Raw genomic sequence first — 14,433 nt, 5'->3', positions numbered from 1 at the left:
AACTATGTTACCTAGCTGTATGACCTTGGGAAAATCACTTAATCCCATTGCCTTGCCAAAAAAATAATATAGCCAAACATAAGGTGTTAGAGTAACAATAACATATAATAATAATAATGACTAATATTTATATAGTGGTTTACAAATATCTCATTATATCAAAACCCTGAGAAGTAGATTGTATTATTATCCCCATGATGAGGGAACTAAAGCAAACAGAAGTTAAATATGTTGCCTAAAGTATGCATAGCTAGATAGTATCTAAGGCAGGATTTGAACTCAGGTCTTCCTGATTCCTTCTCAATTCAATACTCTAATCATACCAAACTGATGATAATCAAACCAAAATGAGAAAGACAATAAAGAGTTTTGAAAATTGAAATACTCTATAAGTTGAGGTTTTATTTATTGTATTTTACATATTAAACACCCTATTTTAGAAGTCCAAAAGAAGAAACTAAGGCACAGTGTATCAATTGAGTCTGGTTCCATGCCACCAGTCAGTCCAAAGCTGAGATCAAAGGTCCAAGATTTCCTGACGGTGCTTGAGAAGAGGGCTTTCCTCTTCCTAACACATGAAGGTACTAAGATGACCTCAAGTTGAGTTTGAGACCCTCCACTGTAGGACACAATGATTTCTTATCAGAGAAAGACAAAAATGTTCAGTGACTACAGATGTCCTTCTTTCCACGAAGCTGGAGTATCTCAGGAGGCAGTAGAAGTATTGACTGGGCTGTATTGAGCCCAGGCTAAGCTGGGTCCTTGTCCCAAATGATGGCTGATCAGTTTCCCAGGAGAAAACCTGTTAGATAAGGAGTATGATGAGATAATAACGGAAGTGTATAAGGTGGTTTTAGGATAGAGACAGGAAAAGGAAGAGGGGAGCCTTGGATCGGATTTGTAGCCCTACCTAGAGGGTGCTAGATCAAGTTGATTATCAATAGAGGCTATTGAGCATGAGTCTTCTCTAAGGAGCACTTGGACCATGGGAACTATGGATTCTATAGGAATTTAGTTTTCATACAGAACTGCCATTTTGGTCTTCAAAATCCAAAGTGGGCCTTATGTGAGGTGAGTCCTGGGAACACAGCCATGTCTAGAGGGATTGGTTTTATGTTGTATCTCCTCACTTGAATAACAACACTCCTAGTCTGTTAAAAATCATACAGCCTTTTTAGGCTAAAGAAGACTGTGTCATCTGAATACAATCACTGCACCCAAGTTTGCTGCAACCACCCCTTCAACTTTATCTCTTGGGTTCCCACATTCTGACCACCTAGCTAGGTTGGCTTACCCAGAATGCCTCCTTGGTTCCTGGGTATCATCTCCCACCACTTACAACCATCATATCCTCTTCCCTAGGTTTTCCTCTCTCCTTTGTCCTAGGCAGGATGGGAAGGGGAAGTCAAAGCCATGTTATGAGGGTAAGATAAAAGAGCTAAGGATATTTAGTTAGGAGAAGAGAAGGCTTGGAGAGAATTGAATAGTTAGAAGTATGGAAAAGACTAGCTCCTGATGAATGAGCTGTGCAGTGATGGTCATGTTCTGGAAGATGCTAGGTGATCATCCATTAAGAATGCTTGGGGTGGCTAGTGGCGCAGTGGATAGAGTACCAGCCTTGGAGTCAGAAGTACCTGGGTTCAAATCCGACCTTAGACACTTAATAATTACCTAGCCGTGTGGCCTTGGGCAAGCCACTTAACCCCATTACCTTGCAAAATCTAAAAAAAAAATAATAATAAAAAGAATGCTTCAGGGGAGATGCCTGTAAGATGTGGGAAGTAGGCAACAGGACCCCTAAGGTCCCTTTCAACTCAAATCTTGTCATGTCAGGATTTTGCAGTTTTATGATTCTTGGGAACTGGGCTCCCCCAAAAATGTCACAAGTGCATGAGAAAACCAGGAGGCTATTTGAGCTTGGTCCTAGAAGTGTGAATGATGGTATATGGAGGTAGTACTGAAGGAAAGGAGGGCAGTATGGGGGAAAGGCAGAATACAGACCATACAATCCTGTTTATCAGGGCTTTATTTGCTCCATCACAGTTGCAGGTGGGCAGTTTGTAGAGATTTTAAGCCTCTGGCCCTGACCTGTTGGTGGCACGTACCGTCTTCTCTGGAACTGCTGGTCTATCTCTGCCAGGGACTGGCCTTTGGTTTCAGGGACAAATAAATAAATAAAACCCAGGCCAATCACAGCCATTAACCCATACAGCAGGAAGGTCCAGGACAAGCCGATTGCTCCTAAAGGGATAAAGGGGACAATATGTGCAATGGTTTGTGGTCACAGGTCACAAGTAAAAGTTAAGGTTCTCTAGGTAAGGCACACTTATCTGGCTCTTACAGGAGGAAAGTTTCCAGAGTTTACTAAGGTCAGTTCTCTTGAGGAGACAGTGTGATAAAGTAGGAAAAAGTCTTAGTTCTATAGAAAGAGATCCTGGGTTCAAATCTTTGTGATCTTAAGGAAGTCACTTAACTCCCCCTGGTCCTCACCTATAAAATGAGGGGGTTGGACTAGATGACTTCTGAGGACCTTTGCTGCTCTGGCTCTATTAAACCCTTCACCCCATTAGAAGAGGAAACCAAGGCCTTCAAAGACAAAGAATAATATACATCTACCTATCAATCAACAAGAGGGCAGCTAAATGACCAGTGGTCAGGGGGATGGGCCTATTGTCAGAAAGATGTGACCATGAACAAGTCACTTAACCTGTTGGCATCAGTTTCCTCATCTGCAAAATTACCCAGAAAAGAAAATGCAAACTATTCCAGTACCTTTGCCAAGAGAGTCCTAAATGGGATTGTGAAGAGTCAGACATGACAGAAAATAACTAAACAACAAAAATCAGTCAACAAGCATTTATAATTACTTAATATATTCCAAGTATTGGGTAATAATTGGGAATATAAACACAAAATATGAAACAATTCCTATTCACAATGAACTTTCATTTTATTGGGGGAGTCAGTTGTATTTAAATATAAGGAAATGTACTAGGATTAAGAAGCAGGGAACCTAGGTTCAAGCTCCAGCTTTGTTACTTAGGATGACTGCATGTAGAACTAGAAGGGACCTGGGAATAATCTAGTTCAACCCCATCATTTTACATGAGGCTCTGAGAAGTTACTCAGCTTGTCCAAGGTCACAGAATTTGGATTTTAACAAAGGTATTCTGACTTTTAAATTCAGTGCTCCTTTTCTCATACCATGTTGTTCTATAATCTTAGAAAACCCACTTAAGTACTCTGAGCCTCAGTTTCATCCTATGTAAAACGGTGTTGAGGGTATCAAGGTTTAGATTTAGACCAGGGTATTAAAGAATCACATCTTTTGAGCTAGAAGGGAATATGGTTCAGTTCCCTTATTTTATAGTTGAGGATTGGTCCAAAGTCACACAAATATTAAGTAATCAAGACAGAATTTGAACACAGATTCTCTGATTAAAAATCATGATAATTTCCAAGATCCAGTACAGCTTTATGATTCAGAGTGATCTGTCTGAGGTCACATAGTGATTCTTTTGCAGTAGATTAATCAATAAACATTTATTAAATTACTATTATGTGCTAGGTACTATGTAACTAAGCATTGGAGATAAAAGAAAGGCAAAAGAGACCGTTTCTGCCCCCTAAGAGCCCATAGTCTAATGGGAAACACATTTGCAAAAAAAGAAATTGGAAATAATCAACAGAAGAAAAATCCTTGAATTAAGGGGACTCTGGCAAGGCTTCCAGATTTTATATAGGACTTTATGGGTAGAAGGTGGAATTTTATATAGGACTTGAAGTCAGGACAGAGAAATTTCCTAGAAGGTAGAGATGAGGAAGGAAAGTATGCAAAGCTAGACCTACAACCCTGGTCTCCTAATTCCTATTAATAAATGTTTGTTGACTTGAACTGAAATACTTAAATTGAAATAATATAATATAGAAATTTTTCAGTTATGGTTTCAAAGAACAATTTTATTCCACTACTTCCAGTCCCCATGTCATACTATGTCAATCAGTGACAAACAATACCCCCCACCTCTGAAATCCAGGGTCCCCAGTCAGCCCATGTTTGCCATTCCTCTACAGACTTAAGGTCAGTTACTCACCAATCAGATCCAGGAAAGACAGGCTGATCAGCAAGTTGGCAGCCCAGTTAAAACTATTGCAAAAGGCAAATGCCCGTCCTCTGATTTCAGCTGGATAGATCTCACTAAGGACCAGCCAGGTGACTAGGAAACAGATGGGATGAAAGAGAATTCAAGTCAAGTCAAAACACCTTTAAAAGTCCAAACAGAACATAAGATCGATGGTGGAACTCTAGGGGTGGGAACAGGGATTCACTGTCCTGGGTCAAGTGGCAAAGAAAAATAGTCTTGGATTGGGGAAAAGCAAAAGCCTTACTCATCAGGGTTAGAACCAGAGTTCAGAGCTTGTGAATATTCACTACCACATCTACCCCAAAGGTCAACAAGAAGCACAATCTTTAAGGCCAAGAGAAAAAAGGGAGGAGAAACCTATAGCTATATATGAGGGGAAGCTAGATGGAACCTCTACATAGAGAGTAAAATGTTGTGACAATTTTTGTAGATAGTAAAGTAGCTGCCTACCTAGATGATCTGGGGCACACAGAACAGGTCCTCATATCTTCAGATATCTCCCCCTCCCTACCACTCCTAATTTATCAAATTCTACAATTCATCATTTTGAATCACAAAGCCTTTCTTTGGGCAACTAGATGTCATGGTGGATATTGAGCCTGGAGTCAAGAAAAGTTGATTTGAAATCCAGTCTCAGGCATATAAGTCACTTGACCTGTTTGCCTCAATTTCCTCAATTATAAAATGAGGATAATATTAGTACTCACCTCTCAAATGGTTTGTGAGAATCAATTGAGATAATATTTATAAACTACACAGTGCCCTGTCATAAAGTAAATTCTACTATTAGCCTGTTGGTGTGCTAAGAACTGCTATGGAACAATGACTTGGGTATCAAAGGAGTTTGGGCCACATCTCAATTCTACCATTCATTCACTATGTGACCTTAGTCAAGTCACTTTCCCCCTAAGATTGATTATTTTCTCTACTTGTAAAATAAGGTCAGCCTCAATGATAAGTGGCTAGAGTACTAAACCTAAAGTCAGGAAGACCTGAATTCAAATCTGGTCTCAGACACATACTAGCTGTGTGACCCTGGGAAAGTCACTTAATTCTGTTTGCTTCAGTTTCCTCATTTGTGAAATGAACTGGAGAAAGAAATGGTAAACCACACCAGGATCTTTGCCAAGAAAAACCCAAATGGGGACATGAAGAGCCTGACAGGGCTGATAAACAACTGAACAACAAAAGACTCAATGATGCCTAAAGCCCTTCTCAGTTCCAATAATCTACAGACCTGTGCTTGTGTCAACTTTATACATTCCTATCTACAAAACAAGACTGTACTATAGGGTTTGGGGAGAAATAGCCAAAACATGAAAGTCTTTGTGATGTACAGCATTTAGTAAGAGTGTTATAAAAGAAAGCATAGAAAATAGAATGCTAGAGAATGCTAGAGATGAACATAGAATATATAATATTAGAGTTTGAAGAGCCTTTAGAAATTGAACACAGGAAGAAAAAGAGAAAAAATTGAACACAGATCATGAAATGTTAGAGCTATAGGGTCTTAAAGTTAGAAAAAGAGTATACTCAAGTCGAAAAGGCTCTTAGAATATAGAACAAGGATTTTAAAGTTGGAAAGAGAATTAAGAACATAGAACACAATGTCAAAATTGGAAAGAACCTTAGAACCTAGTCATCTTTCAGACTCAGAAGGGTGACTTTCCAAAATGACATGACAAGTTAGAGTTATATTCTGGCTTCCAGAGACCAGTTCTCCTGATTCCATTGCTCTTTCTAGTTCTTTATAAAGTAAAATCTATATGGTCTGATCAGGTATCTCCTTACCTTACCAAATGGAGATTTGCACAAGGTAACATGTTAAGTAGTTACAGAGGTGGGATCAGAAGGCAGTCCTCTACTGATGCCACATCTAGTGCCCCTGCTGAGCAACACAATTACCTCCAAGATTAAACTAGCTTTGCTGTATGCTAATAACTAGCTTAGCACTAAGGTAGTATAGAATGGCAGAAAATGTGGGAGAATTGGAATCAGAGGACATGGGTTCAAATGCTACCCCTATGAAGATAACCACAAGAAGCAAAGCTAGCAGAACTGTTTTGAAAGCTAGATGTTAAACTTGTTATATATTCAAAAAACAGAGCAAGCAGTGCAAAATAGAGGTCTATAGTTTCACATCCAATCCTCCTTGTCTGTATATGGAAATAAATGCCTATAGTTATTTTTTTTTTATTTTTGCAAGGCAATGGGATTAAGTGACTTGCCCAGTATCACACAACTAGGTAATTATTAAGTATCTGAGACTGATTTTGAACTCAGGTCCTCCTGACTCCAGGGCCAGTGCTTTATTCACTATGCCACCTAACTTCCCCTTAAAGTTCAAAATAAAAATATACTTTAAAAAATCCCATTTTGCTACTTATTACCCAAGTGATCTTAGACCATTTGATCACTCTTGGTCTAAATTTCAGGTTTGTAAAATGAAGAGGTTGGACTAAATGACCTCTAAGATAACTCCCAGCTTTAAATGTATGATCTTTTGTGTGACTTTTGAAGCATCTCCTGTCATAAACATTTAGGATTTTATGCTTCCCCCCATGTCCTCCTAGGAGACTTCACAAAATGGTGGAAAGAACTATACAGACCAGGAATTAGGAGCCTGGGTTCAAATCCCCAGGTCTGTCATAAGTGGCTTTAATTCTCTCAGTCTCAGTTTCTAATTCTGTGAAGTGGATATACTAATATTTATACTAACTCATAAAGATATGAAGCTAACCCACTGTAGGTAAATCATTCTATAGAGGTAAGGAGTGGCTGATACTATGAATTGATTAATACTTTAATTTCTATATACTAATATTGATCAATAATATTTTATATCTACTGTACTTTAAAGTTTACAGACTCTCCTCACAACCTTGTGAGTTTAGGGGAAGACAATAATGATGATGGGCACAATAGCTAACATTTTTAGCTTTTTCAAAGTAGTTTATACATATCATCTCATTTGTCATTATGGAGATAGTATAAGTATCATGTACATTTTACAGAGAAGGAAATTTGCCCATGGTGGTCACAACACTAACAGAATTAGGATTCAGACTCAGGTTTCCTGACTCCAAGTCACTCCTCTAATCCTTTTCTTTAATCCTTCCAAGGAAAAGGCTTAGGGATTGGGTTTTTATCTCTCTCTCTCTCTCTCTCTCTCTCTCTCTCTCTCTCTCTCTCTCTCAAAGAATAGTTTATTTATGCAAAGAAATAACTAGTGGAATTTCAGAATGGCAGATGTTGGGGAGAGATTTCCAGATGGGAGGAAATCCGAGGAGTGCTTCTGCAATGACAGATGAGAGGTTACCTACTCTGACTGGAATCAGTAACCACTACTGGGATAGGTCTTTAAGATTTCTTGAGGTTGGGAGTTGCTAAGGACAGGTCCAGTTATCTGTACTTACTTGGTCCAAATCCGAGAGAAAATGCACTCACGAATGCCATCATGCAGAGTAGGGAGATCCAGTTTAAGACCCTGTGCTCACTGGTCGAGGAGTATGTAACCAAGTTACTGGTGCCATATGCCAGGCTATCATGAGTTGGAGTAACAGGGGTTCTTTGAACCCCTGAGGAATTAGCAACTGTCCCTCTGGCTTTGGGACCAGATGTGTTCATCTTCAGAGAAGTTAATCTTGGGTTGGCATAGCCTGAACTCCCTTGGTTTTCACTGGCCCCTTGGAGAGGAGGAAGGCTGGGATCTACCTGGAAGGCAGATGTTGTGTTGAGAGCCCCAGCAGGCATGTGGCAGCCCTGGGTGGGGTCCATAGACACAGTGAAGCCAACCAGCCCAATGCCACTGACCGAGATGGCCATGACAGCGCAGCCAGCTAGTAGCAGCACCCTCCTCCCAGCACGGTCCACCAGTGCCATAGCCACCAATGTAGAAACCACTTTCACCCCTCCAAGTCCCACAGAAGCCAGAGTGGCTGAAGAGCCGCCTTGAAAACCCACAGAACGAAATATGGTGGAAGCATAACAGAGCACATTGGGCTGGCCAGTGAGTTGCTGGAATAGCACGAGGCCCAGGCCCACAGCAGTCCGGGCCCGCATGTTAGCCTTGGCCCTAAATAGGCTGAAGAAAGAAAATCGCTTCTTCTCGTTGTCACCAGCAGAGGCATCTTCGGCTTCCTCAGGGCCTCGGAGGGGAATGAGCCCCTTGTGGGTCTCCAATTCAGCCATACATGGTGAAGCTAGGCTTGGTGGGAGGAACATGAGGCTGAGGGACTGCATGAGCGCTGGGGCAGTTGCCCAGGCAAACATGTGTCGCCAGCCCTGCACAGTGTCATCAAGCAGATAGTTGAGAGCGTAGGACAGCAGGATGCCCAGGGTGACGCCCACTTCATACAGGGATACCACCACACCCCGATGACGAGGCCCCACCAGTTCTGAGACATAGATGCAGCAAGCCATGGAAGACAGAGAGATGGCAAAGCCTACTGTGCCCCGGCCCACGGCCAGCCATGGCAGTGAACCTGCCAGGCTCAAGTTCAGGCTACCAGTGAGTAGCATAAGATTGCTAAATAAGATGGCTTTCTTCCTCCCATACCGGTCGATGAGGATACCTCCAACTACAGAGGCTAGGAGAGCCCCCAGGAGCAGGGTCCCCACCAGGATCTCCTGCTCAAAGCAGCTGAGCCCAAAGTCTAATTGCAACTGCAGCAATGCCCCAGAAATGACGGCCAGCTCATAGCCAAAAGTCAGTCCTCCCAGCAAGGAGACAGAGGCACACAACAGAAGGATGGGAGAATGCAGTCCTGAAAAGTAAAGAAGAAAATGATGAGTCCTGGAGCTCATCTAACTCTCTTGGCCTGGGCAAAGAAGTAGCATTTCTTAGGGATAACCCCTGAGAGTATGTAACAGGGGCTTCTGCATACTAGAATTTCTTAGTTAACTGAATTCAATAATTCAATGAGAATCTTGCTAAAATGGATATTTCCTGTCTCAGTAAATAATGTTTAACATAACTAAACCTGTCTTTCATGTGAAAGGGTCTGCTGGAGACTATTGTCCAAAGCTATTAACACAAGATGGAAATACTCTAGGTAAAATCATTGAGATTTTAATTATGATTTTTATAGTTAAGGAAACTAAGGTTCAGAAGGAGAAAAGCCTTTCTTAAGGTCACAGTGAGGCAAAGGGAACCATGGACTGAGTTCAGACATCCCTTGTAATGCAGGTCGTAAGGGTGTTAGATTTGGAATAAAAAAATGGGGAACACAACTTGTTTTCCTAGCTAGAAAGCTAGGAACGGCAGTGACTAGAGTCAGAATCTGGAGTCAGGAAGACTTAAAGTTCAAATTTGACTTTGGACATTTATAAAAAATGTGACTCTAGGGAGTTACAACCTCCATTTGCTTAAAATGGGTTTCCCTATCTGTAAAATGGGGATAATAATGGCCCCTACCTCATGGACTTTTTGAATCAAAGCCAGATTAAATGAGATAACATACATAAAATGCTTTGTAAATCTTAGAGAACTATATAAATGTTAGTTATTAACATTGCTGTTATTTTAATAAATCTTTAAGAATTTTTTTAATAAATGCATATATTTTCTTATCAATTTCCTCTTTCTCATAGTGTGCCACTTTCTTTCCAATACTAGGAATCCAAAGGTTCTGATTAATCAAGGTTTGGCTATATTATTTTTTTGGCAAGGTAATGGGGTTAAGTGACTTGCCCAAGGTCATACAGCTAGGTAATTATTGTGTCTGAGGCCAGATTTAAACTTAAGAGTTTCTTGACTTCAGGGCCAGTGCTTTATCCACTGCCTGCCCCTTCGCTATATTATTTAAATCCCTGATCCTTCTTCCTTGCTTCCTTCCCCACAGTCAATCAGTTGAGGTGACTTGTCAATTCTAGCATGTGTCTCTATGTCCATACACACACACATACATACAGTCATTATCCTAGTTCAAGCCCTCATCCCCTCTTACTAAGATTATTGCAGCAGCCTCCTAAAAGGTTTCTCTGCTTCCAACATCTACTCTCTCCAAACTATTTTACCCACATGAGTCACCAAAATGATCTTTTAAAGACAAGCTTAACTAGGTAAAACTTCCCTGCTCACAAACCTTTAATGATCCTCTGCCTACCTCACTCTGTTTCTCTCTCTAACATGTTTTTTCCTTTTTTGTGGGAGGCAATCAGGATTAAGTGACTTGCCCAGGGACACAAAGTTAGAAGTGTCTGAAGATAGATTTAAATTCAGGTCCTTTTGACTCCAGGGCTATTGCTCTATGCATTGTGTCACCTAGTTTCCCCAACATTTTCCAGTCTTATTTTATTCTACTCCCTTTTCTGACATCTACAAATTGAACCACCAATTGCTTCCAAAACTCATTCCACCAGCTTTTATATCAGTGCATTCACACAATTACCTCTGCCTGAAATCCCTCATCCTTGACTCTCAAAAATATGGTCCTTCCTCCCATTATGGCCAATGTCTTCCATATCCAGAGGAAAAAAAACCCCACCAAAATCACAAAATCTGAATGTATACTATGTTCACTTTTTTATTTTTGCAAGGCAATAGTGTGCCCAAGGCCACACAACTAGGTAATTAAGTGTCTGATTTGAACTCAGGTACTCCTGACTCTAGGGCTGGTGCTCTATGCTCTGCACCACCTAGCTACCCCCACTTTTTTTTAATACTTCTCCCTCTTATCTCATGGTTTTTTTCTTTTCCCTTACTCTTAATTCCTCATAAACAAAATGACTAATATGTAAATATGTTAAACACAAATATATATGTGCAACTTTTACCGGAATGTTTGCTGACAATGGAAGGAGGGTAGGAAAGGAGGGTGACAGAAAAATGTGTAACATAAAAATGCAAGTGGATGAATGTTGAAAAAAATCTATAACATGCAGTTGGAAAAAATATAAATTAAAAAAAGGATGATCTTCCTTCAAGGCTGTGCTCACCCCTTCCAATGGAAGTCAGTCAATTTCCCCCTACTGATATTTGTGTACATATTAGAATTACCTCCTATACTCCACCCCCAATAGAACATAAACTCTAGAGGGCAAGGGCTAGGTTATTTTTGTCTTTGTATGTCTAGCATCCAGCCCAGGTTCTTTTACCTAGTAAGCATTTGAGATAGTTGTTGAATTAACCTGAATTCCAGCTCAAACATTCTATATCCAAATCCAGTTCTGACATTTCATGTTCTAAGGCCCCTCCAGTTCTGACATTCTTTATACTAAAGTCCTTTCTGGTTCTGACATTCCATGTTCCAAGGTCCTTCCAGCTCTGGTACTCTGGTTCTCACATTCTATGTTTTCAAGTCCCCCTCCAGTTTTGACATTTTCTTATTCTTTTTCCAGCTCATGAATGACTACAGTGAAAGTACAAAATCTGCAACTTCCTGGATTCTCACAAGGCCAAAGGGAAAGAAAAGTCAACATACTGTTGATTGTCAATAAAGTCTAACCAGAAAACCCTACAGGGCAGTTCTATTATCTCAACCAGACTTTTCTTGCTCACTTTTGGGGACCCAAAAGGTCCATGCCCAAACTATACACAAGTAGTCTCCTCATGGATTTTGAAAAACTAGAAAGCTATCAACCAAATAAAGTAGACTTGAATCTAGATCCTTGCCTGACTGAGGCAGAATCCAGAGAAAATGTTCCTGCAAAATGCTAACATGCAAAAATGGCCTCACAGGAGATTAAGTATTAAATATAAGTATTAAGTGCAGAGGAGAGAAAAGAAAATTTGAGAAACTGGGAATATTTGATCCAGATTGAAGGACCTAGGCAGCATGGGGGGGGGGGGGGGCGGGGAGTGAGGTAGAAGTAGGAAGAAGAGAAGCACATTAGATATCCAGAGCCAGGATAGTAAAAACTGGAACTAGGGCATGAGTCTTATAGTCAGAAGACCTAGTTTTGCAATATAATTAAAGGGTATGGAAAAGAGGGATTCATTTAGGCAAGATTTCTTAGATGGCAGATCAAGAGTGACATATCACAACCTTCTAGAACTCTCAAGAATTCTGCCTAAGTGATGTGGTAAGACCTGCCTGCAGCCACCAGGTAGAAAGAAAGTGTGTGTTTCCTTTGGGTCTGATGGTGCTGAAGGAGAGAGATGTTAATTAAAACTGAGAGCAAGGGAAGAATCAGAAGGTGAAAGAGATGACCATAAAACAGGCATACCTGCTTATTGTACCTATTCAATCAGATGCAAAGAAGAGTCTGTGCTGCTATCAAATGCCTGTTTGAATCATACTGTATACCCTGAGTTTTTCTTTTCCGGCACAGCAGTAGTTTTGAGCATTGTACATCTCCCTAAGCATGCATTATGGACAGAGATGATTGTAATAATGATAGCTATCATCTATATAGTATTTTAAGTATGCAAAATTTGCTTTACAAACATGATCTCATCAGAACTTCACAACAATTCTGTGGGAAAGGTTCAAATATCTAAATTTTACATATGAGAAAACTGAGAGGTAAGTTCCTCAGAGTCACATAACTAGTAGGTACCTGAGATGAGATTCATAATCAGGTCTCCTGGACTTGATTCAAGATGGCTCTAGCTGTCCAACTCAAGTCAATCATTCTACATCAGAGAGACGAAGCAGGACTGAAGGAATAAAGATTGACATTGGAAAAGCTGACCTATTAAGTAGTAACAGTGGAAAATTACTGTGAATACAGTATGGGCAGCCTTCTCTTTGGATGGTTCAGGGCCCAGACTGACCACACTGGTTACCCCAAATTCCACATTCTCTGAATCCAAATCCAGGATTCTGCTATTTATTACCTATAAGACTTCAGGCAAGTAAATTAATTTCTTGAAATCTTAATTTACTTTTTAGAATATGAGAAGTTGGATGTAGCATCCAAGTTTTTAGTCTTGGCTCTAGAGAGATTGAGGACAGTAAATCTTTTGAGCTTGAGAATTTTGAGAGTTCTGAACTGTAGATTAGCTGCAATAGAACTAAAGCTTATTTGGTATCTACTACTCTGTCATGAATACAGTGAGCTCTTAAAAATGGGCAGAATGGACCATCATGCTGCCTAAGAACTCAGGTCAGAAATGGAACAGGGCAAAGCTCCATGGTCAACTGCAGTGGGATCAAAAATGGCAGATCTATTTCCAGACTGTGTAGGAGATCCAGTCTCTTTTAAAAAAAAATGATCCTAAAGTGGGATAAAGGAAAGAACCTTGAACTTGGAGACAGGAGAAATGTAAGTTCAAACCTTAGCTCTAAGTTATATTACTAGTGGTACTTTGAAGTCATATACCACCTCTTTGAGGCTCATTTCTGCATCTTTAAAATGGAGGTGAGACAGTATGGAATAGTTGACGGTAAACAAAAAAAGGGGATTTGGAATTTAAAAGGCTTAGGTTCAAATGATTTATGGATCTACACAGATGGGTTATCAAGAAGAGAAAGGGAAAGAGGGAGAGGGGGGAAAGTGAGAGAGACAGAGAAGGGAGGGGAGAGGGAGAGGGAGGAGACGTGGAGAGGGAAAGGGGGGGGTTAGAGAGAGAGAGAGAGAGAGAGAGAGAGAGAAGAAAGAGAGGAGATGAGGTAGACTCCAGGAATTTTGGGTTGACAGCATGGACAAGAGTACAAACCTTGTAAGGGGGGTGGTCAGGCATAGCTAGATGGCTGGAAAGGACCATTCACATCCATGAGATCACACATTAAGTGAAGCACTGGGGGAATACCTGGACTATTTCTCTGGTTGTTTTGAGAAGGGTGCTTTTGTGAACTTTAATGCGCCACGAAAATGTGGATTAGTAGTGGCAGTTGTAATAGAAGAACTGGGACAAAACTGAGCACTTGGGTGGACTCGGGTCCCATCGCTCGGGATGGGAGTTGGGGCGTAGGAGGAAGTGAGTCGCTGGGAAGTGGGGAAGAGGAAAATAGGGAGAGAGGAAAGCGGATGGAGCCCGAAGAGGAGGCCAGGGGTCCAGGAGAGGACGCCCCAGAAGCGCACAGAGTTGGGGAGATTGGGGGCACGGCCTGCTGAGGGTGCCCCCGAGGTTAGCGAAGCCCTAGGAGGGAGCTGAGCTGAGGGTCGGGGCTCCTCCCGGCCCAGGGCCGCCTCTTACTTACCCATGACTAGCCGGGCTCGGCAGGGCCGGGAGATCCGCCTCGGTCAGGGGCGGCAGGGAGAGCGGAGCGCATCCCTCGGGGCGGCTCCGCCGCCGCTCCGCAAACTTTCCGGGGATCTCCTCCCTGGCCGGTGCCGGACTGCGGCCGCGCCACGTCGGCCAGCCCCCGCCCCAACCCGGGCCCCCGAGCCGGCTGAAAGG

General features: G+C 41.5%; 1 protein-coding gene across 3 annotated transcripts; it reads right to left on the bottom strand.

The window, feature by feature from the left end:
• Nucleotides 1–392: 392 nt before the first annotated feature.
• On the bottom strand, nucleotides 393–14,357 carry SLC2A10 (solute carrier family 2 member 10). Of its 3 annotated transcripts, XM_074210159.1 has the most exons (6): nucleotides 14,234–14,357; nucleotides 7,562–8,911; nucleotides 4,095–4,217; nucleotides 2,106–2,241; nucleotides 1,295–1,382; nucleotides 718–802 (listed from the first exon to the last, which is right to left on the bottom strand). In XM_074210159.1, the coding sequence occupies exons 1-5, from the start codon at nucleotides 14,235–14,237 to the stop codon at nucleotides 1,322–1,324; spliced, it is 1,674 nt and encodes a 557-aa protein (XP_074066260.1). In that variant the 5' UTR covers nucleotides 14,238–14,357; the 3' UTR covers nucleotides 718–802; nucleotides 1,295–1,321. The 3 variants fall into 3 exon arrangements, with proteins under 3 accessions (XP_074066258.1, XP_074066260.1, XP_074066259.1); XM_074210157.1 differs by lacking the exon at nucleotides 1,295–1,382 and having other exon boundaries at nucleotides 393–802; XM_074210158.1 differs by lacking the exon at nucleotides 1,295–1,382 and having other exon boundaries at nucleotides 719–802; nucleotides 2,002–2,241.
• Nucleotides 14,358–14,433: the final 76 nt, after the last annotated feature.

This window comes from Macrotis lagotis, chromosome 1 (assembly GCF_037893015.1).
Source record: "Macrotis lagotis isolate mMagLag1 chromosome 1, bilby.v1.9.chrom.fasta, whole genome shotgun sequence".
Lineage (NCBI taxonomy): Eukaryota > Metazoa > Chordata > Mammalia > Peramelemorphia > Peramelidae > Macrotis > Macrotis lagotis.
This window is presented reverse-complemented; position numbering and strand designations above follow the sequence as displayed.